General features: G+C 36.5%; 2 protein-coding genes across 3 annotated transcripts; one reads left to right on the top strand and one right to left on the bottom strand.

The window, feature by feature from the left end:
- Positions 1–11,795: 11,795 nt before the first annotated feature.
- On the top strand, positions 11,796–13,257 carry LOC109237251. The gene is made up of 2 exons (XM_019403536.1): positions 11,796–12,079; positions 12,698–13,257. Exons 1-2 carry the CDS (start codon positions 11,982–11,984, stop codon positions 12,996–12,998), a joined length of 399 nt encoding a protein of 132 aa, XP_019259081.1. The 5' UTR covers positions 11,796–11,981; the 3' UTR covers positions 12,999–13,257.
- An 8,113-nt stretch (positions 13,258–21,370) lies between these two features.
- On the bottom strand, positions 21,371–24,155 carry LOC109237250 (squamosa promoter-binding-like protein 8). Of its 2 annotated transcripts, none has more exons than XM_019403535.1 (3): positions 23,145–24,155; positions 22,381–22,538; positions 21,371–21,624 (listed from the first exon to the last, which is right to left on the bottom strand). In XM_019403535.1, the coding sequence occupies exons 1-3, from the start codon at positions 23,810–23,812 to the stop codon at positions 21,458–21,460; spliced, it is 993 nt and encodes a 330-aa protein (XP_019259080.1). In that variant the 5' UTR covers positions 23,813–24,155; the 3' UTR covers positions 21,371–21,457. The 2 variants fall into 2 exon arrangements, with proteins under 2 accessions (XP_019259080.1, XP_019259079.1); XM_019403534.1 differs by having other exon boundaries at positions 21,371–21,633; positions 23,145–24,153.
- Between the last annotated feature and the right edge of the window lie 291 nt (positions 24,156–24,446).

Below are 24,446 nucleotides of genomic sequence, written 5' to 3'. Positions count from 1 at the left end.
GAGTATTATTGGGATGAACCGTACCTTTTTCAGATTTGTATGGATGGAGTGATTAGAAGATGTGTACCGGAGGAGGAGCAAGTTGAAATTCTCGGGGCTTGTCATTCTTCGCCTTATGGTGGTCACCATGGTGGAGCAAGAATGACGGCCAAAGTGTTAAGTTGTGGTTTCTATTGGCACACTCTCTATAAGGATGCAAGTGATCTTGTCCAGCGTTGTGATGAATGTCAAAGGGCCGGTGGAATCTCAAAGAAAAATGAAATAGCCTCACCACCATATTAGAGATTGACATTTTCGATGTGTGGGGTATTGACTTCATGGGTCCTTTTGTGAGTTCGTGTGGAAACACCTACATCTTGGCCGCGGTTGATTATGTGTCCAAGTGGGTTGAGGCCGTTGCTTTTCCCAACAATGAAGCGAGAAGTGTGGTGGCGTTTTTGAAGAAGAACATATTTACAATATTTGGTACTCCAAGGGCTATCATAAGTGATGGGGGATCGCATTTTTGCAACAAAGCTTTCGATACCTTAATCATCAAGTATGGTGTCACTCATAAGTCACGACCCCCTATCATCTCAAGCAAGCAGTCAAGTGGAAGTCTCCAACTGGGAGATAAAGAGTATTTTGTCCAAAATAGTGAATGCTAGCCAGACGAATTGGTCAAAGAAACTCGATGATGCTCTATGGGCTTATAGGATGGCCTACAAAATACCGATTGGAATGTCTCCTTACAGGTTGGTGTTCGGGAAAGCTTGCCATCTTCAGGTGGAACTTGAGCGCAAAGCCTTGTGGGCTTTAAAGAAGTTGAATCTTCAGTGGGATGTCGCCAACTTAAGGGTTGCACAATTGAATGAGCTAGATGAGTTCCGGTACCATGCATACACAAGTTCGTCCATATACAAGGAGAAGATGAAGTACCTCCATGACAAGTACATTCGAAACAAGCAGTTTAAAGAAGGTTATCTTGTGTTGTTGTTCAATTCTCGATTACGGATGTTTCCGGGAAAGTTGAAGTCTAAATGGAGTGGCACGTTTGAAGTTGTGGGTGTGGCACCCTTTGGTGCATTGGACTTGAAGAATAAAAATGATGAGGTGTTTAGAGTCAGTGGGCACCGCGTGAAGCACAATTTGGGAAAAGTTGATCATGGCCACGTCGTGACGGTAATTCATTTCAAGTGATGATGGCAATCTGCATCGTGCCGCGACGTTAAATTAGGCGCTTCTTGGGTGGTAACCCATGTTTCTTTTTCTTTTTCTTTTTCTACTTCTTTAGATAGGTTTTGTTTTGTGCTAACTGGTTTTGCAGTGTGTTGCAGGAATGAGTGTGCTTTTACAGGGACAGAGCTTAGAAAAATTAGCTAAGTATGGAAAAAAGTGCGGATCGCACAATTTGGGATGCCACAGCAGAAGAGGATCCGTAGCCGCACCTTTATTGTGCGGACCATACAATTTGGGATGCCACAGCAGAAGAGGATCTGCGATCGCACAATTCTTGTGCGAACCGCACAACTGGAAGTCAAGAATTTCACACTCTCTGAAGTTTTCCTGTCAGAGAAATGGCCTAAGTGCGGCCGCACAAGGAAATGTGCGGTCCGCACCAAAATCTGCGGCCGCACTTAAAAAATATGCGGACCGCAAATCATCAAAAAGGGAAAATGTGTAACAGGTAAAGGAGTGCGGACCGCACATGAAACTGTGCGGCCGCACTCATCTCTTGAACTCTAGCAAATCACGTAAAGTATAAATAGTGGCCTTCACTCTACCGTTAGAACTTTACATTCTTTGAGAATTAAAACAAAGGCAAAAATAGTGCACTCAACTGATTCACGCATCTGGCACTCAATTCATCATCTTTGATTCTTCCTTAGCATCACTACATTACCGGTATGTTCGATTCATCTTTAAAATTTTTAAATTTTCTTAATTTTGTTCATAATTAGTTTAGTTATTTTTTAGACCTAATGTCAAATTCATCATCATGTGAGCTGAAAATTGTGTTGGGTAACTTCATATTTGCTATTTGGGGGATGGGTATACTTTTTATCATGTCTAAATTGCTACTACCATATCTAAATTGTGCGTGAATTATAAACCCTAAGTTCTGCTCGATGAATTTTTGAATTGTGCGGCCGTACAAGGAATTATGTAGCCCGCAGATCGTTAGGCTAGGGCATTGGTGTAGCATGATTGTGCGGACCGCACTTGAAATTGTGCGGTCCACAGATATTCAACTGTGGCCACAAAAAAAGTGTGTGCGGCCGCAGATCAATCAATTCTCTGTCTTCAGAGAGTTGTCATTTTTGAGGTCTCAATGACCAGCCCCACTCAAAATTGTGCGGTAGCCCTAAAAATTGTGCGGACCGCAGAATCACCATTGCGGCCGCACTTTCAAATTGTGCGGTCAGCATAAACCCATCTGCGGCCACACCCAAAAATGTGCGGACTACACTTCCCTACTCTCCATACTATTTTTTCTGCAACTGTCTGATATATTCTGAACTTGAACTATAACTGATTCTTGTTGCTATGTATTCCAGACATTGGTTAGATCTCGAGGACGAGGTGATACATCCAAGGGGAGGTGTGAACCCTCCTGAGGCCGAGGCAAGAGTACCATACCAATCTCCATGCAAAGAGTAATAGCCAAAAAGGCGACAGCCGGGAAAGCTCCGGAACTTGCTGAGTCTAGTTCGTATGTCCCGTCTAGGGAGACATCAAAGGGCAACTCTGTGTAAGAGCAGCCTGATGCTCAATCACAGCCAAGGCAACTTCATGGGAGGTTTCAGCTCCGAGATGAGCCTTTCACCTCAGTAAGCACTTCTGAGGGTTCGAAAGATGATAGTCAGGGTTCAGAGCCCTCATCTACTCATGCCCCCGATGCACCAGTTACAGTTGATGATGATGATATTCCGGATGATGGTCGGGGGAGGGGGGTGATACCAGAGTTGCCGGCTGTGAGATGTCCAAGAAGAAAGAAGTGTGGGAAGATAGATTTGTGAGCTTAAATGCATTCAACAAGTTCCGAGAGTGGTGGCCTCAGAGATCACTCACTCTTGAGCGTCAGTTTGTATTGAAAGACTTGGATAGGTACAACCCGAATGTGGCAAGACAGTTTCGGGAAAGAAAAGGGTGGACATGGTTCACTCAAAGTGTGGTGGATACCAAAGAGCATTTGGTCCGAGAATTTTACGCCAATGTGACGCATGTCAAGAAGGGGACTAAGGTGATGAAGGTGAGGAACTTAAAAGTTAAATTTGATCAGAGCACCCTGAACACCTATTTGGGGCTTGAGGATGTGGAACTGGTGCAGTATTTAGAGAAGTTTGCACTGGGTGATACAACTCGCCCTTGGTTAGCTGAGATATTGGCAGCTCCAAGACCACCACCACCATGGATCACAGCAGGGGTTCCCATTCAGCGGAACACCCTCAACTTTCAAGCTAAAGGTTGGCAGACATTTATGTGCAGTTGACTAGACCCGTGCTAGAATAAAAACAATCTCCCAATATCGAGGGCAGTTCTAGTGGCTTCCAACATGGTCGGGTACCCAATCAATGTGGGTGCCATCATGTCGTCCAATAATGTCTTTGGTCGATAGGCAGGGTGACAACTCCTACACGTAGCCCAACACTATCACAGAGTATCTGACGGATGCGGGGGTGGAGTCAAAGAGCTTTGACACAAAGGTTCGAGTGAAGAAGCCCTTCACTTGTTACTCTCTGAAGGACACGAGGAACCCGAAGAACAAGGGTAAGTCGACGACTACGCGTAGGACAGTCTGATGAGTCGTCGGTGGTAGTTGCAGATTCAACAGCCATGCCTTCCAAAGTAGTCGGGCCTTCCACCGATACAGCTGCTATGCCTCCACCTCCATATTCAGGGCCGTCAGCTTCAGTTCCTTCCACTTCTACTTTGAGGCAGGTGCCTATGCCAGCTCATCCCCTTTCTGCGCTACGAGTCTCCCAGACACTGGCGAGCCTCAACAACTAGATGTGGAAAACTACTGCAAAGATGTCTGACCTATCCAGTGCTGTTGCAGAACAGACATCTACCCCGGCACCCCAGATTCCTCCGACAGTGGAGGACACTTTGAAGAAGATATTGGAGAACCAGAAGACCATCATGGACACTTTGGTGGCACATGGGGGAGCAATTGAGGAGCTTGGGAAGCAGGTGAAGAAGATGAGGAAATCCCAGGCTTCGAGGAAATCAGTTGACAGGATGAGACGAGAGGTGACCAACATAGCATGCGCTGAAGACCTTCCGTTTGACTTGCTGATGGAGACATCTCCAGCAGCACCATCAGCACCAGTGGCACCAGCTGGCCAGTCTGAAGAGCCAGAACTCGCTGCCCACACTGCTGAGGCGGTGCGACAGATGTTCGCCAACCCAGCTACTCTACGAGCAGAGGATGATGAGATCCAGTTGGAGGAGCCTGAGGACGGTGACGCTGCTATGGACACGTAGACCACATAGGGAGTCCTCTCTACTCTTTCGCCTCCTTGTGTTTATTTTGTTAAGCATTGGGGACAATGGTTATTCTTATTCGGTGGGAGGGGGTGGAGTTTATTTGATTTGATATTTGACATTGGCCTATAATAACTGATAACATTTTCTTTTTCCTTTCATTATGTACATATTCTTCTCCCTCTCTATTGATGTATATATTCTCTTTCCCTTTCTCAGTTTGTATATTCATTTATGCTTTCAGTAGTTTACTTTATTGCTTCTTTTTTTTGTTTCTTAGTAGTCAATGATTAGTCTAATAGCTTCTTTTTAATTTAGTAGTTTCTTTACATGTTTAAGTGATCAATAAGCCTTTGGTTTTCTTAATCCCACGGTTCTTTCCAAAGGTAGTTTTTGTGTGAACCAGGTGACTTTTCCCAACGATGGATGGCGTGACAACCTTCTTAAGGGATTGAGTCCATCTTTTATGTTTAGGTAAGAATAGTAGTAATAATGAATAAGAGGACCTAGTTAAGTAAGACTAGAAGAGTCAAGCATGCTTTACTTGGTACCAACACACTTAACTACGTGCTTATGATTAAAAACAAGTTCTTGGAAAGAAATAGCTCTAGTTAGTGACCTTCTGACTCTTGTGTTGACTTAAGCAATCATCGAGTGGTTTAAGCGAACCATTAGTGATTTTCAATCTAGAATATGGTTGTGTTGGGCCCTCGACTCTATCCTCTTTAACAATCCAGCTGTGTGAGAGGTGAGATGTTTTTGTTGCAAGTCTAAGTACCCGTGCGGATGGTCTTGAACTTGCCCCAAATGTGTTTCTAGGCAAAATTCTAAGTTTTGCTTGGCTTGAGAAGTGATTGTAGGCTCTCCTTGACCCGCTTGAAATTTTCCATGGCCCACCAATGTTGTTATCCTAGTCAACCCATTTGAGCCTAAACCTTTCTCATTTGATAACCATGTTACAAGCCTTTACCCGTTTTGTAGTGACCATTTCTTGGCACCCGAGCTTTCCATAACACTCTTGAGAAATAATTGGCTATAACATAAGTTTGGGGGAGAGACGAGGAGGTTTAAAGTGGTATCAAGGCACAAAAATAGAAAAGAAATGAAGAAAAGGAAAGGCAAAGAAAAAGAAAGAAAGAACAAAAAAAATAGAAAAAAAAAAGTGAATAAGTTGAAGAGTTGAGGGATTCAAAGAAAAGTGATGATGCAAAGCATGGAGAAACCGAAGAAGGAGAAAATGAATATCATGATCAAGAAAGAGTGATGTTAAGTCTCTTTAGTTCCCCTAAGGAAAAAGAAAATGCCTCAAAGAGTCGGCAAAACATGAGCCAAAAAGAGAAAATGGAGTGCTTAAGGAAAGATGAACCCGTTCTATTCCAACACATCCAACCTTAGTCCAAAAGCCATCATTACATTCTGAAAAAGCCCTACGTGATTTCAAGCCGAGTAAACTTACATTAGTGGTAATCTACATGAGGGTCAAGCATATGGTATTTAGAGTCGTACTTGTGACATTCTTTTGAGAGAGATGAGCGAACTTTTTACAAATCTTTAAATTGGGCGCTACATTCTTAAGTGAGATATGCTAACGGAGAGTAGAGGAGAAGGAGTTTGGGATCCACAATGACCTACATGAAAGAGCGAGCTTCCTTGATGAATAAATTCAACTCTTGATGCTCAAGTGTCACATTAGAACTATTTGTGCTTAAAACTTCAAATCATTGCCTTGTTGATAATTCATAAGTGTTGTGGGTAATTGTTGGTCCCAATTGATATGTGATTGATGCACCCTAGATTCGCTGGAATGGCTCTTAACTTGTGGAGGTGGGAATTACCTTATTTGCTTGAGGACAAGCAAAAGCTTAAGTTTGGGGGAGTTGATAAGTGGAAATTTTGACTACTTATTAGCGCCTTTTAGCTTTCGTTTTAGTCCAAAAGTGTTTAATTGTATTCCCAAAAATTGATTAAATATGCTTAATTGCAGGAGTATTGGAAAATGAGCCACTAAGATGAAATCCAACTCAAGAAGGAGAGAATTGAACTCAAGGACAAAATCAGGCACAAAAGCTCAAGTGCGGACCACAGATTTCCATCTGCGACCGCAGAATGTGAAGGAAAATTATCAGAGTCCAAGTGCTAAGTGCTGACCGCACAATTATTGTGCGGCCGCAGAAGCTAACCAAGAGCAGAAGTCTAGAGAGTCATCATTTCAGGCTTAAAGGAAATGCGGACCGCATAATTATTGTGCGGCTGCAGAAGTCAGCTACGCGGCCGCACTCAGAAATGTATCTGTAGAAGAGCCCTACGCGGCCGCACCAAGAATTGTGCGGACCTCAGAATATGAGAGATGCGGCCGTAGATTCAACTACTGCCAAGACTGAAGCAAAGTGCGGACCGTACATGGAATTGTGCGGCCGAAGAACCTCTGAAAGGGCATTTTTGTCCGAAATTTCTAGCTTTGTATAAATAGAATAGTTTCACGAAATTAGGTCAAGTTTTGAATATTTAAAGTGTTGTAGCCGTTTCTTCTTACTTCTTCAGGCAACTTTAGTTTATTTTCGTAATTTAAGATTGGTTTTTCATATTTTAATCTTTCAATATGAGTTTTATCATCTTTTCTTCTATACCCATTATGAGTAGCTAGAGTTTTCACTAGGGTTGTGACCTAACCCTAGTGTGTAAACCTTATGGGTGATTAATTTTATGCTTGTTTATGAATGGGTGTTTGTTATTTAGCTAGGTTTACGCTTTAATTGTGAAATTGATGGTTGTAAAAATTGATTTATGCCTATTTGACTTAGTCTCTTCTTGAGAAAGAGAGACCTAGTCTAGGTTAACCTAGCTAACAAGGAATTGGGTCAATTGAGTGATTTAATAACCCAATTAAAGGGTTCAACCTAGAGATAGTAACAACCCGACTTGAGCTCTTATCAACTATTTTGGTAGATACCCATTTGGTCTTGAGAAAGTCAAATTGGGCAAAACCACTCTCTGACCGAGAGGTTTTGAGTGGGCAACGTAGTGTTGTGAGCTATAACACACCCCAGTCAACAAAACAGCATAAAAGTCGTTATCTCATTAGGCAAACACCTAGGTCATGGCACAACCCTAGGCCTTTTTATATCTTTGAAAAACAACCAAAAACAATATTCTCTAGTTTCATATCTTTAGAATTGTAATCCTTAGCATAATTTTAGAAGTAAAAACAAAACCATATTTGTGGAAGTGCAATCTAGATACTTCACATACTCACTCCAAATATACACTACTAAGTCCCATCTCCGCTCCCTGTGAATTTGATCCCGACTCCTTGTTGGGTATTATTATTGCAAAAGACCGTGTCAAAACTCATTAGAGCCGTGCATTTGGACATGATCACTTTTTGGCACCGTTTCCGGGGAGCTAAAACCAGATTTAGCTATATATTTGGTTTTGTATGTGAATTATCTTTTTTCCTTCCGTGTTACTAATCTTTTTGTGAAACAATTGTAGATGCAACAATGGCTCTCAACAACAATGATCCACTCGGAAACATGCCTATGGGGGATGTGGACGTGGAAGATGACCAAGTTGAAGAGGTTCCTCTTGAATCTCAAGCAAATACACAAGGCCGAACGCCTCAAGACAATGTTCTCGTTCCACCCCCACCTCCACCAAAAGCGGCTCCACATCGGGCGTTGCCGAATGAAGGGTATGCAAGTGCCATAGTCCCTCCCCGCATTAGGAAGGGCAACTTTCAGATCACGAATGTCATGCTCACATTGCTTGAGCAACGGGGATTCTTCTTCGGGGCTCCGAGTCAAAATGCATACAAACACTTGAAGGGTTTTGTGGACACTTGTTGGGGGAGTAAGCAGACAAATGTCTTCGAGGATGCTTTAAGGTTGAGGCTATTTCCTTTCTCTCTACGGGGGAAAGCATTGGATTTGTTAGAGAGATTGCCAAACCATTCCATCCATACATGGGATGAATTGACGGAGAAATTCATTTTCAAGTTCTTTTCTCCCGGCATATGGCTACTCTTAGAGACGAAATTCTAGCATTCAAACAAGAACCCAATGAGCCGTTGTACTAAATATGGGAGAGGTATCGAACTATGGTGAAAGAGTGACCAAACAATCACATGACAGAGGCTATGATTCAACAAACTTTCTATCGGGGATCAATACTACAAATCAATATGTGGTCAACCAACTTGCCGGTGGAAATTTCATGACAACGCCGTATACAGAAGCTTGTGAGATTTTAGATAAAATGGCGGATACTTTATCGGCATGGAAAAGTAGAGCAAATGTTCGTCAAGGTGATCCAAATAAGATTCATCTATATAAAGAATTGCATGATCATGGGCAAGCCATTGCCGAGTTGACTACCACAATGAATCAATTATCCAAGGCTCAACTTCAACAAATGCAAAGTCCTAAGCAAGTCAATGCAATGGAGGGAGTTAGTATGATGGTAAACAAGAGAAGGCAAAAGGGTCCACAAGTGCAAAACCGTGTGGAAAATTATGTGCAAGAAGATGGTGGGTTTGATCAAGATGAATCTTACAATGAACAAGAGAAGGAAGTGCAATATGTGAACAACTTCCAAGGGCAAAGAAACAACTCTCAAGGCCCGAATCAACAACAATGGTGACCTCAAGGTAATCAAGGTGGTTGGAATTCTAACAACCAAGGTAATCGGAGTGGTGGCAACAATCAAGGAAATTGGAACAATAATAACAATCAAGGAAATTGGAGTGGTGGAAATAACGAAGACTATTGGGGTGGCAACAACCAAGGGAGATGGAACCGTGGTAGGCAAATTTGTGTCTATAGCCACATGCGAGTTAGCATCCAACTGGTCCGCGACTAGAATTTCAATGGGATCAACGGACGGTACCTCGTTACCGAGCGCTATGTTGTTATCTTCGCCGTGGTGACCGGACTCATTGTCAACGTGTAGGGTGCCAATTGCGAGTTTGATATTTTGAGATTTAACCTGAAATTAGAGGCACTTCATAAACAAGTCTAAGATAGTGTGTGTTATGAAAATTTGTATCAAACACCCACTACTATCGTTAGCCCCACGGTGGGCGCCAAACTGTTTACCCACAAAATCGGATAACAATTGAATTTGTTAGTGGTTTTAAGGATACATGGATTAAATTGACACAAAGTGATAAATTGAAAATAAAATTAAAATAAGCAATGATAAGGTAAATTCAAACCGCACAACTTGAATAGTTACAGCCTTGGAAAAGTCAATCACACTTGAACTGGATGCAATTTGATCGGTATCAAGATAATGAAGAACAAGAGCTTAAAGAAAATAATAATATAATGCTTTGAAATGTGTGTTACAATGTGTTTTACAAGTAATCACACCCTCTTTATATAGGAGGGGAGTCCTACTTTAGGTACAATTCTATAGAAGGTAAAAATCTCATAATTTGCTGATTTGTCGGTTCCTCATTGATACGTGTCAAGATTCCCGCCGTAATATCCTACCGGTCACGGATATTTCGGCCTTCTGTTATTTCGATCTTCTGTTGATTACACTAACAATGTTTCCTTGAGCTCGTCCGGGGTTAGGGTCGACTCCGGGATCACAGATTCAATATTCTCGAGGACGGACATTCTGATCTCGGGTTTTGGCCCGGTGGGCCCGAGGGTCGATATTTAGTACCTCATATTTTGAGTCCGATCTACCACGTCGTAGACGAGCACGGTTTCTACCGTATACATGTATATATTGTTTCCATAGATGGTTTTCTTGTATGGACAGTCATTTGATTTATTAGCGGATAAGGTAAGAAATCTTGCATATAATTACTAATCAGAAAAGGATATTCATTGATTTGATGGTTTAGATAAGGATTAGACCTATTACACCGAATAAGTGAGTGATATTTTACAAGTTGCATTTATATATTTTCATGTACCGCGTTAAAAAGATAAAGAAATTATTGGATTCAATCAGTCCAAAGATACTTTTAACATAATAGATATTATTTATTTTGAATTCAAATCCCTACATCTTATATGTTCCGTTCTCACCTACGATAATGTGATACTTTATTCGCACATTAGATACAAACAATATAATTAGTTCTGACTAAGTTAATCACATTACTTCAGGAAACCAAACAAGTAAATGTTGCTTTTCATGTGGCAATTAAAGTATATTAAAAGCCCTCGTCTATGTTATTGCTTCTAAATGCGTCCTTTTAAATATATTTCTGTGTAAAGTAAGATACTTCTTTAATAAATGAAGTAACTTGGCCGTGGGGATTACAATATATATAATCGTACTATTGCAACTCACACACAAGCTACTATAATATAAAGTAGAACAATCAACAAATATTATATGAAATGAGAACTTGTGTATTATTTATTTATGCATTCAAGATATAAATTTAATGGAGTTTTAGCTATTGAAAGTTTTTCTTATTATAAAAACGGACAAGGTCCGAAAGCAATAAATTTTAAGTAGATTTTTTGTCATTCGAATACTGAATCGCATACTTCCTTTTAATAAAAAAGGAGTAACTAATAAACTAATAATTATCAAGTAATTGTCATCGAGATAAAATAATCATTCATGTTATAATTAATCATCACGTGTTCTATATTATTTTTTTCTATTAAGCAGTTAAATTTTTTAATACTTTTGCCATTAATGAATAGATATTGACATTATCCTCTACCATAAAAATAGTACTCCTAGTAGATGATATTACCAAAACTGGACAAGACATTTGGATGACCACTTTGTGCGTATTATTAAGGGTAAGAAACGTTAGTTATTGTTGAAGAAATTCAACCCAAAAAAAGAAAAAGTGAAAATATAACTCCCGTTAGAAATTTCTTCCTTTTTGGCATGAATTGTTTCTCACGCTCCTTGAAAGAGTTGAAACAAAAGGAGTAAACCAAATCCTTAATTTCTGAAAAGCTACCAGACAGAAAATGACAAAATATATAAAAGAAATGTTAAAAATTGGATAAACTATTTAGATGAAAAAAGGGGGAAAAAAACATTAACCAAATGAAAGAGAATTTGTCAAAGTAACTGCAAAATTAATAGTATAACTTTCTTAAACATAGAGTGTAAATAAAATTTTTACCTCAACCAAACCTCTGTAATTCTAGTTTAAAGCATAGGACATAAAGGTAATTTGAGGCATAGGGAGTTTTAAGGATCACATCGTCTATCCCTTTAACTGAAAACGACTGCAAGCAACCTGTGGTCTACCTGTATATATATATCCCTCTCACATTAATAATATATATTCATTAATTTTTATTCTGAATATCCAATAAATCAAATAACAAAATAAAGTAGTCCATTATTTTATATAACCATGTCACTCTCTTTCTCTCTATATATAAATGAGATATGACGCGCAAACACCGACTCAAAACGTTTTGTTTTGGTTTTTTAGGCTTTTAGTTGTTTCTCTGCAGTTGCTCTTTTGTCCCCAAAACACAGAAAAAAAATACTAAAAGTTGATAAAGTACAGAGAGAAAATGGTGGATCTTAAGAAAGTTTGCTCCATGTGCGGCGACGTTGGCTTCCCGGAAAAGCTCTTCCGCTGCTGCAAGTGCCACCACCGCTACCAGCACTCGTATGCTCCGCCACCCCCACCCCCTACACACACACACACACACCCACATACACTCACACATACATCATGTTGATGATGATTTTCTTAATTAGAATTGCTTTACACATCGTTGAAATTAACTTTTTTTTTTTTTTTTTCTTTTGTTGGCATTAACTTTCTTGGGAAACTTTAGACCACAGATTGGTTTGCTTTTAAAGTCTTTTTGACTGATTTTCTGTCCGTATTCTTTTTGTTTTGCCTTTTTCTTGTTTGTGGCAAACCAAACATGACATTAGTCCACCGCCACCATGCGCTATTTGAGGGAACACATATATATCCTACCCAGACTTTCAATACTTGATAATTCAGAAATTTTAGTTTGTGATCATATAATGATGATTAGGCCTTGTTATGTTAATTACTTCACCTTTATGTTAGATACTATATTGTTATTCAGAAATCTTCTTGTCCTCTCAGAAATTTATATATTAGTGAAAAATATTAAAATTTTAGTAGTACCTTCTTGATGTTAGTATATCATGATTAGTACTTAATTGTGTTATTCCGTGCACTTGCAAATTAAATACTGTTTTTTAAAACATTTGTTTTAATATATGTGAAATATTACTATATATACAGGTATTGTAGCAATTACTACAGTGAATTATCAGAGGCAGTTGAGGTATGTGACTGGTGTCAAAGTGAGGAAAAAAGCAGCTCGAGGCGTGGAAATTCATCTAAGAAATTAGCGGCGAGTAGTAATTCAGGAGTAGGCATAAGCAGCAGATCAGAATATCCAGGTGATAAAATTAAACAACAGCATGATCATAGGGAAGAAGGAAGTCATGATCAAAAGCCAAAGAATAATACTCACGGCGGAGCACCGTCTCCTCGTACATCCACTCGTAGGTACAAGCTTCTTAAGGATGTCATGTGTTGAAGAAATTCATTAAAGGAAAGGAAAGAGAGAAGCTTAATTCTCAGGTGGTTAATCATGTTAATATTATGGATAATTGTATGTGTTTAATTTATTTTTCTCTTTTTTGACCGGTAGAGAGTTTTCTGCCCTATATGTCCTAGCTAAATAAGTTTGTTAAAACACAACGATATGTACAAATTAGTAGTAGATGATAATCATGCGATAATATGGGTTTTTCCATATGCCTTCTCTTATATATCATATATCTTTCTTGTCTTTTCCTTTTGCGTAATATCTTTTCTTCATACTTAATTAATTCCCTATCGTCATTATAAGGAAGTTCATGCAAGAAATAATATTACCACTTTTTTTTTCTTCAACAGAAGAGATTAATCTTAGTGATTCTGGATTTAGGATCTAGACCATATGTATATATATCATTTAATGCGATTTTACTTCTAAATTTTACATGTATATACAAAGTTCGAGTAGAAAATAGTACTAAGTTTTACTAAGTCCACAAAAACCTAACCGTCACAGTAGGGATTAATACTTTCTTGATATAGTAGGGTTTCTATCGTAGGGGCTGGACATTTTGTCTATGTCAATTCACAACTTATTTGGGGTAGGGAGTAGTGGGTATAGGGTTAGGGGTGGGGGTAAAGTTGCACTTCCACTTGTACACTCTATTGCTTGCATAGTTGAGTCTCTTAAGGAGAATTGAATGCGCCTTTAATTCCTTATTGCATAACAATTCATAGTACCTAAAGCTGGTAACTTTTTCCAGGTTCATTGAAGGTATATTTATTGAGACCTTTCTTCCCCCTCTCTTTATTATTTATTGGAAATAAATTTAGGAAACGTATTCCCTCCGGTCCAAAATAGGTGATTTTTTACCTGTTTTCACACAGATTAAGAAATTTATCTTTTAACATTAATTAGCTATGAAATTGACCATATTAACCTTTACTATCTCTTCACATAAACACTCCTAACACATACTCCAACACTATTTACTCCAAGGGCAATGTAGGAAAAAAATAATTAATTCATTCTTGAAATCTGGAAAAATCACTTATTTTGGACCACAAAAAAAAGGCCAAAAAATCACTTATTTTGGACCGGAGGGAGTAGTATATTTTAAATTCCCTAGAAAAGTCAATAACTTATTGAATTGTAATCCGCCTATCCACGATAAGTGACTATTTAATCTTTTTATTTTGGTCCAAATAAAGTATTCATTTACAATAAATAACTATTTAATCTTTTTATTTTGGTTCAAAATAAGTGTCCATTTACATAATCAAGAAGGAATTATTTTTATTTTTCCAAAATTTGCTCTTATTTACATTTTTCAATATGTCAAGGTAATATAATTAAGGTTAATTTAGTGAATACATCTATTTTCTTTAGGAGTTTGTATTTCCTTAATGGGTGTGTCAAAGGTAAAATGGTGTAGAACGGAGGGTGTATTATACTACATCGTAATCCAGTGGAATTGCTTTGGGAATTTAAGAAGATTGGTATGAATTAAAGTGACGTTTATCTCCTAGCTAATCAAGATTATCTGCTAATTAAGTTTCGGTCTCGAATAAGTGATAAAGCTTTGTCAACTGTTCATCTTTTGTCTACTTGTTGTGTCAGCAAAAAGCTCCCTCGAAGTGAAAGATTGAAGTGTTAATCAAGCCATGGGACATTACTTCGAACGAACAAAATCACTCCCAAACTTCTTAATTTTCCCTTTTTTTCTTCTCATTTTTCTTGTAATGTGGTGATTGAGTCAAATTGAAGGTGCATAATCCGATTTTGTTACCTATTACCACGGATTACCGTACCAGTGTAAGTATTTAGTCCTCTTCCTATCAAATCTTATGTTTGTGTAGGATTTTATTTAAATTTATTATTGTATTATCCTTTTATATATATATAATGTTGTAGCTTTAACTTAAAATCACAAGTCCCAAGAGGGAACAAGACTCACGTTTTGAACCTATTTTCATGATAAGAAAAGTACGTAACTCAATAGATCATCTATAGATATAAAAGAAGGTTTATATGTTTATATGATAAGATAGTACTAGTAGTTGTGTGTGTCCAAGTGCATGTCTTTTCACTTTTCTTGGTTTGTAAACTATCGAAACAAGAAGCCACATGGTGGGCTTGCTTGGCTTCACAAATCATAACTTTTGGTTTGAAAGCAACTCTTTCAAGATGAAGTAGCATCAACACCGATTAGCATGCAGGGGCGGATGTCAGAGGCGAAACCATGATTTAAAGTTTATGGGTTCCTATAACGACCTTAGTAAATATACAATAAGTAACTGGGTTCACAATCAGTTATTTATGGATATTTAATGAATTTTTTAATACATATACAGGGTATATGCAAAAGCTACTGTGTTCACGGGAACCCACATTCAATAGGCTGGATCCGCCCCTGGCGGATGCAATGTTCCGTCGGCGGGTCCAATTGAATCCATAACTTTCGATGCGGAGTAAAAATTATATGTAAAAATTCATTAAAATTGCGAAAAAAATAGATATGAATCCATAACTTTAAAAATATAATGAGTTTAATGCTAAAAATCTTAAAACTTGAACTCATAGGATTTAAATCCTGAATCCGCCTTTGTTAAAATCCTGAATCCGCCTTTGTTAGCATGCAATATTCTAGTTGCTTCTTCCGTTGGTATCATATTCTTAATTATTATTTAAACAAGAAAACGTACTCTTTACTTATACAAGTAACAGTAAACGAAATTATTCTGATTTAGCTTTCTTTCAATGCGCAGACAATTCTTTTCCCATCGATCCATGCAACGTTGTGTACTAACGTGGTATCTTTTCTCTTTTTAAGCAATGCATTTCGTTTGTTGTTCCATTTAGTTTGGCAAATACGTGTCTTTTTGTACGTTTTCTCGATTTTTTTTTTCTCGAAGAGAAACCTAATATGCGAAAATTTGAATAATTTAATCAATGTTACACTAAGTACATCGATGTTGACAAACAGGCGTGATTAGGCGGAATAGGGTTATACACGTTCAAATTGTGAGAATGGGGTTATACACATGCAGTAATGTCCATGCATTAGGAGCCTTTGAGTAACGGTAAAATTGTCTTCGTATGACTTATAGATTATAGATTCGAGCCGCGAAATTGACTATTAATGCTTGCATCAGAATAGGCTACGTAAAAATGAGATGCTTCGTGTAGCGGGCTACCTTTTAGTAATGTCCATGGAATACATTTTCCAAGATCAAACTGTTTGAATAGAAAATATGAAAGAATATGAGCTTCCAACTTTAAAATCTTAAGGAATGAAGCATTTCATGACCTTTCTGGATGCTCTTATTTCTCTGTGTAGGAGCTGATAGGTACTATACATTTCTAAGATCCTCTTACATGTGTATCTGAGATCTAGAGCTTATACTCGAAAAATATATAGGATTTCTTAAAGCTTTAATTTCCCTTTAATAATTTTTTTATCCGTAAGTACTACATAGCTAGAAGTGGCTTTATAGAATGAATCGATCAGAGAAAAAAAAGGAATATAAATTCGGGAGAAAGAAACCGACGTGATAGAATACATATAGAAACAATACACGTACAATCTTTGCGCTATTCCTAGTTAAATAGCACAAAGAATATGAAATTGACCAAAAATGACTTTTTATAGAGCTTTAATGGAGTAATAGTAGAACTTTTTTGTAGTTTTCCCTAGTCATTCATACAAAAAGTAACTTTCTCAGTTCAACCGACTCTTTTATCATTTTAGTATCATCAACTCACTAAACAGGTCCCCACTCTTATAATTACATGGCTCATATTAACCCCAGTGAAAAGTGTTTTTAACTCTTTATCCATAGTACTGTGTGGTGGAAAGCTGTGGATGTTGACATACAACAAAAAAATCTCAGTTTTGAGTTATTCGGGTAGATAGTGTAAGAAATATCTACACAATTAACTTGTAGAGTAATATAAAAAATATACATATAAATTTTTGTTGGTCATGATAAAAATATGGAACTTACTATCAAAAATTAAAATTCACGAAAAGTGCAAAAGTTTTATATTATGTCAAATATAACTTAAATTTAACTTTTAATTTTATGTTAGGTTCTTGTTACTTAATGACATCAATCAACTTTTGGTATCACACTTGGAGTTCACTGCCCAAAATGTCAACTTTGAAATTAAAAAAAAAAAAAGTTGTTGGTATTCAGACGATATTTGTCCCGTGTTTACGGCATCATGAGAGCAATTGTTGAGGCTTGAGGGCAACAATGATAGTGACACCCATTCACTTTTATTGAAGCTTTTTAATTCAATCTTTCTTCAATTATTTTATTTTAGAAAATATAGTACTATTGGTTACAATTACGGCGACGCAATATTCGATGATAACTATGTTTTTCCTTTGTTTATTTAATTTAAAGTGGGATTTGTAGTCAAGATTCTAAGCATGAGTTTTGAGTTATCTTCATCTTCTTGTCTCGGGAGATGAGAGATCTGCCTATGCACTACAATCACTACGCGGACATGAAATGTACTATTCATATTTGGATCAAACAAAATAAATGTGTTTTTCCATAATTAAGTAATATTTAATTACCCTCCCTTTAATTTGATAGTTATGATTAAATTATTTGTTTGCTGTAAGTATTTGTTCCTGTTTTTTTTCCTATATATTTTTATATAACCTAATTATACTGATGTAATTTTATGAAATATGATTGCAAAAAAAAAAATCGAGTTCATCTCGTCATCCTTTTATAGAATTAAGAGCAATGTATATATATCTTCTTCACCATTTGAATGTGATCAAGAAACTCGTTAAGTTAACCTAAGAGTTCCTTATGATTTCACAAAACTTTCGGCTATAAGATAGGAATATATAATTGGGAAAATGATGTTATATAGTCAAACTCAAAATAATAATTGATTTTTATATATATATATATATATATATATATATATATATATATATATATTCTGTATGTTATATACAAAAAATATATGAATTTTATATACTTTTTTTGCTATCGAATGTAAATAATTTTTTGTGCGAGCTAAAAGTGAAAAAATTGCTTTTTGTAGACTAAAGTGAAGAGTTTTGTTGGACCCTTAAGTGGGCTAGTCATATTGAAAGACTGGATTGGCCTCCTATTGAGGGCCGGGTTTAGAAGATACAAGTTCCCAAATGTGAGATGTGACCCTCCTTCCCCTTAGAGGGTCAATATTTCAAGAATGTTTAGATTGGAAATGAAATTTCTTTTGTTTAAACAAAAAATAGAAATATTGTTTTTTTTTGTTATAAATAGTCATAAGTATGTATAACTTTCTAATGTTAACATCATGATCGTAGATATATCACTGATTTGGATTTTTTATTTCCTTCCATTTTTATTCAAAGGAGTATTGGGTTGCTTAGGTGGCTAGCATTAGCAAGTGAGATAACATGGGCTCGTATTCAGACTATCCATCAGATAGTTTTCGGACGGATCCATATTTTTTAGGTCGAATTAGGGTGGCAAAATGGTTAAAAGAAAACAGTTAATCACCTATATTATTCATTAAAAAATTGGTTGGTTAATAAACTTTTTAAAAACGGATTAAATATGGATAAGAACCATATTATCCATTTTCTAAATGGGTAATCAATGGATAACTAATGGGTCTAACTTTTACATTTGTAAAGCCTCAAATTGGTGATTCCACTAAAAATTCTCCCAAAAGTGATCATATGCAAGAAGTCATGGATAATATGGTTACCCATATTATCCGTCCGTTAACCTGTTCTTTATCCATATTATTTGGATCGGGTCGGATAATTTATCTATTTTTTCATTACCCATTTTCGGCCCGAACTATATCTGATCCGACCCGCCCGTTTGCCACTCCTAAGCTGAACTCATAAGCGACTCTTTAAAGTTGGCGTCATTTTTTTTATTTTAACACCTTATGTTAGTCATGTTCCATTTGTAACATTCTAATTAACCACATTTCAAATGCATCACTTAAACTACACACGAAAAACTACCAGAAATGACACAATTTGAGAAACACAATACATGTTTTTATACCTGACATACATTTAATTTTAAAAAAGTTAGTCATGCCAAAATGTGGGTAATAAAATTTGAAAAGGACATGACGATGAAATCCCAAATACCAGCAACCTCAATGCGCAGAGAGAAAGAGCTACGTAATTGGTAAATTTCGTCGAATGTTCGGAAGTGGGCTTTTAGCTTGGTTTTCAAAGGAAGCATGAAAGTAGCATCTTTAGAGAAGCTTCTTCTTCATTTCTGATGCAACACAAGAGACAAACTAACACAAATATTAATTTATTATTCCACTCTATACAAAGGAAGCAACTCTCTAATTAAGCCAAATTTATATATAGGGAGTATTATTTATATATGGTTCTGCAAAATCATTCTTGGATTCTTTCACTTAATCGAAACTTCTTCATTTGCAATAATATGAACTACTCCCAAATGTCCAAAATAAGTGATTTTTTAGCTGTTTTCACACAGATTAAGAAATCCACCTTTTAACATTAATTAGCAATAAAATTGACCATATTAACTTTTACTATCTCTTCACATAAATACTCCTAACACATACTGCAACACTATTTACTCCAAGGACAATGTAGGAAAAAAAATAATTAATTCATTCTGGAAATCTGAAAAAATCACTTATTTTGGATCATAAAAAAAAGGCCAAAAAATCACTTATTTTGGACCGGAGGGAGTAGTATGTCTTTTGACACGAAGAAAAAAAAACTTATCTTTTTCGAGAAAAACCTTATTCCCTACTCCTAGATATCATTTTTTCATTATTATTTTCTAATAACTTCTCAAAACATTTTAGTTATTTGAAAACTTGATCGTGGGAGAGTTTCGATATGACAATTTAAAATGGACAGGCAGCCAAAACAATGTTAGACATTTTCACACTATACTAGATACTGATCTTAGAGAACATAAGAGTTAGTTCATTCAATGCATCGGTGATTAGCTAAAGTTGTGGACAGGGATAATATTATTATTTGCTTTTTGTTTATTACTATTTTGAAGATCATTTAACTGCAAAGGTTCTTGGAGTAAAGTCATTCCAAGGTTGATTATATTGCATTACAACAGTTAATTTGACAAACATTAAGAAAATGCACGTGAAAACTCACCAAATATACTGAACAAATTTACTTTTACGTGGAAACATTAAGAATACCATATAATTTTAATATATAGAAGGATTCAACATTAGAATTTTCGTGGATATTTTTAATAGTAATTAAAATCCAAGTTAGCTATATAATGTCGAAGAATTTTTCATGCTCTATGCAGCCTTCTTAATTGTATTAGATTCTAGTGATGGATGTAGAATATAAGTTATAGTTCAGTAGAACCTAATAATTTTAGCGTAATCTTTATATATACATGTTAAGAAGTTTAAATATTAATACTATATTTTAAATTTAACAGATAAAATATTGATCAATGGGTTTGGTGACATCCCTAATTCAAATTTTAGATCTGCCCTCTTATACAGCAAAACATAAACTCCTTTGAATGATGTCTCACTGACAAGAAAGCCAAACAATTGATACGTAGAATACTCATGGTCATGGACAACAGTTGGTCCAATTATTAGTATTCTACTTAATGACAATAAAACACCCAAATAAAAGCAAAGATATTATTTATTAGGAAAACAATAAAGAAAGGGAAAATAGAGAATGAAAGAAGACCATGAAATACTAGATATTTATGTGGAATTTGATCCTTTTATAATTGGGGGGAGGGGGGGGGGGGGGGGTCTCTCAACCCATAAAAGCTTGATAAAAAATACTTCCATGCACGGAACAGCTTCACTATTATAATTTATACACCATTTTAATTGTCTTTTAATTTGTTTATTTACCAATTTTTATACGTGGAAAAATGTTGTGTTGTAGTAAGTACGTTATCCCAAGTTGAACAACCTCTGAATGTGCTGTTAAACGTATTAAAAAAGGGACCCTTTTTCACTGCGTTTTTCCATAGAAAGAAATACCAGACAAAAGAAAAATATAATGATGCAAATTTTGAAAAATGGGAATTCACCTGCCTGCACTTGCCTGCCATGTCCAACCCTTATGGCAAAGTACATGCATATAATAATAAGATTAAGTCTTCTCTATACTATAATAATTTGATTAGCGAAAATCAAAGTTTTGTGTAACATGAAGGTGGAATAAACTAGCTAGCAAAGGTTAAAATATATATAAACCTAATCTTCGATCATTCATAAATTTCATATTTAAACTTCCCTTTTTTTTGGTGGGGTGGGGGTGGGGGTGAGGGTGGAGGGGGGAGGGGGAAGTATGTAATTTTGTAGATGCATGGTAGTACTAAAATACTAGATTGTTGTGGCCATTAAAGCAAGCTTGAAGTTATGAGAAGTTCAAAAGAAATTAAAATAGATTAATTTGGTCACCCATTTGAGAAGAAGAGTGAGCTTATTGATGTTGAGGAAGTTGTTGTTGTTGCATCAGCAGCAGCCGCAGCTAGCTGATATGTTCTTTGCCTAAAACAACCCATTGAATTACTTGGTGGTGATATGGCCACTGTCACTGTTGATGAATGTGCTCCTGATTCAGCTGGAGACTCTTTCCCAAAAGATAAAACAAAATATATTCAAAAACAAAACCAAGAAAACGCCAATACTCAATTTCCTATCATGTACAAGTTTTTAACAAAAAGGCAACAACAATAATAACAACAAATTCATTGAGTTCCCACAAATGAAGTTTGAATAGAATAGTGCGTACGCTGACCTTACCCCTATCCCGAAATGACAGAGAGGTTGTTTTGGATAGACCATTAGCTAGAGAAAAAAGGGGAACGACCACACACAAGGAAAAAAGATTTTAAGTTTTATGCTTTGAAGTATAAAACATATTTACATAGTTATAAGTGTATCTTTATGATAAACATTAATTGGCCGGTAACAATAGTAATCTTTCCATTGTAACTAAAAATATCTTTATTGTGAGATTCATCATAGGTTGACTATATTTTATGTTGACTGTCTTCGTAGCGCGATCCTCCTCTTTCTTTCCGTTATCAATATATATTACTCCATTCGTTTCAATTTAGATGACACATTTTGCTTATTATTCTGTTCTAAAAAAATGACATATTTTTATATTTAGAAATAATTTAACTTTAATGTTTTTTATTTTACCCACATTACACTTAATGAGAAGTTTTTTCTTTTGCCCTTTAAACTTTTAGGACCACATGTTTTAAAAGGCTTCTTCTTTTTTCTTTTAACTTTGTGTCAAGTCAAATTACATCATCTAAATTGAAACAATTTAAATCCGAAAAAGCCCTAGGAGATGGAAATTAGTTACTTGAATTAAGCTTGTCGGATGATGAATTCAGGGGGCTGTCAAGTTGAGGCTGCTTCTTGTTTATCACTTGCTGATTCTTCCTCCTTCTCCGGTTGTGATCTGCCAATCTTTTCCGGCAACTTCTTTTCCCGTTATCGAATTCCAACAGAACATGGAACCTGCATTGCAGCTTTTTTATCAGAATAAATATTTATGAAATAATGGTACTATTAATTAAATTGAATTTAAGAAGAAATTAATAAAAACTGCTTGCTAAATGTCCTTTTCTCTGTTTGATTAAAGCTGATGATTCTTTCTTTTAATGCTTAAACCAAAACGGAAAATGCTGTCTTCACTATAAGAAGCAAAAAAAGGACAACGGAGTAGCAGATTCAAAGAACGTAATTTTACGGACATAAATGCCCTTAGGATATATCCCCTCCCAGTCCCATGTACGTACGACTTTTCAACTCCTCCAACCCCATTCATTAGCTCGTTAACATACCAAAGGGCATTTCTGTCATCTCACTTTCCCATCTCCGTGGAAGTTAGAACGTCGCATTGTCATTGTTACAGCAGTACAACATTATTGTAATGTGGAAAAGGAAAAAAACATGGAAAGGCAAAAACAGTCCAAATTTTCTAATTATATCTGTTTTTTTGCCATAAAAAGAATAAAGTAAATTAGTACTCTAATATTATTCTAACTTCAATTTATCACATAATTATCATAAAATAGTGTTATTTGTTGGAAAGATATATATTTTTTCCCAACGCAATATAACCTGCTGCATTGTTGGCAGAAGCGCTGAGTCAAACCGGCGGCAATAACAGTGGCAGCTTTTGAGTGAAACTCACACACTTTGTGTCGTCGGTGGTAGTGCTTCGCGTGAGTGAGATCAGCGTTGCAGCCGTCAGCTTGGCACTTCGGCGAGTTAACTGAACCGTCCTCCACCGCCCTAGTCCGTCGGAAAATCCGGTTCACGAAATCGTCTTCTGACGATGCAAAATATGTTCTTCCGCCCAAATTCAACCCAATCCTACTAGTATTAGTGAAATCAATATCACCCATAAACTGGGGTTCGCTTTTTGGTAAAACCATATTGAACCCGGCCGAACCGGTTGGTTGTAAAGAAACCATGGATGTACGATGTGTTTCATCGTAAGTGTGTGGGTTGTACAAGGAGCTAAAATGGTTGTTATTTGGAGTTGTTTGAAATTGGGGAAATTGCAGATTTTGTATTTGTTGTTGTTGTTGGTCGAGGTGGTTTCTTATAGGAGAAAAATGGGCATGAGGGTTGACAAAAGGGTCAAAAAATTCATCGTTTTGGTCAGTTTCTTGAGTGGTTTCCTCGCCAGTTTCCCGTTCATAGTCCAACATAATTTCTCTTAACTTTTTCACTTCGATTTTCTTCAGTAAGGAAAAATTATTCACTGCCAATAAGCTGTGCATAAATAGATCGAGAAAGAAATATAAGGAAATTTGAAATTAAAGTATACTATATGAAATTGGTGGAATTTTTGAAGTGAGGTTGGAGTGGGGAGGAAATCTGTGAGGAAAGATTTTGTGGATTGAAAAGGCTGCAGCTAAAGACTTTACTGTTTAGCATTCAGTGAAGAGAGTTTTAGTAGGTGTGCTTTATAGGACTATGTAGGTATAGCAATAAATAGAAAAAAGAACATATTTCTTTCCTATCTTTTTGAGTTCTACATATTTCTTTCCTATCTTTTTGAGTTCTCAACAAAAGAATAAATAAAGTTTGTGTGTTGAGTTTTAGAATGCCTTTACGAGACATGTCGGTTTATGAGAGACTTGTTGCCTTTCTTGCTGAATGAATTTAACTTAGACAGAAATTCGAGTTTTTAAAATATATATTGTATGGGTCAAAAATTACCGTTGATATGATCATACCATATTAACATTAAAGAGGCTCTCGAAGACTGTCACGTGTCGCCAGTAGGACTTCGATAAAGGCATGCCCGACATCGAAGCGAACCCTTAAGAAGTGAAGGGTAAGGCCCATAACACTACTAGAAAATCGCTATTTTCCGACTGCAGAAACGGTTAGAAAGTGATCAAAAAATAC

This window comes from Nicotiana attenuata, unplaced genomic scaffold (genome assembly GCF_001879085.1).
Source record: "Nicotiana attenuata strain UT unplaced genomic scaffold, NIATTr2, whole genome shotgun sequence".
In the NCBI taxonomy this organism is placed as follows: Eukaryota; Viridiplantae; Streptophyta; class Magnoliopsida; order Solanales; family Solanaceae; genus Nicotiana; species Nicotiana attenuata.
Note: the sequence above shows the minus strand (reverse complement) of the source record. Positions and strands in the feature narration are given on the sequence as shown.

What these genes read in the sequence shown, in the direction of transcription:
- LOC109237250 (XM_019403534.1), bottom strand. Translation starts at nt 23,812, where the DNA reads ATGCACAGCTTATTGGCAGTGAATAATTTTTCCTTACTGAAGAAAATC. An exon ending in TTCTGCCAACAATGCAGCAG is followed by an intron (nt 22,539 to 23,144) that starts GTTATATTGCGT and finishes GCTGCAATGCAG; the next exon opens with GTTCCATGTTCTGTTGGAAT. An exon ending in ATCCGACAAGCTTAATTCAA is followed by an intron (nt 21,634 to 22,380) that starts GTAACTAATTTC and finishes CTTTTGGGAAAG; the next exon opens with AGTCTCCAGCTGAATCAGGA.
- LOC109237251 (XM_019403536.1), top strand. Translation starts at nt 11,982, where the DNA reads ATGGTGGATCTTAAGAAAGTTTGCTCCATGTGCGGCGACGTTGGCTTC. An exon ending in CACCACCGCTACCAGCACTC is followed by an intron (nt 12,080 to 12,697) that starts GTATGCTCCGCC and finishes CTATATATACAG; the next exon opens with GTATTGTAGCAATTACTACA.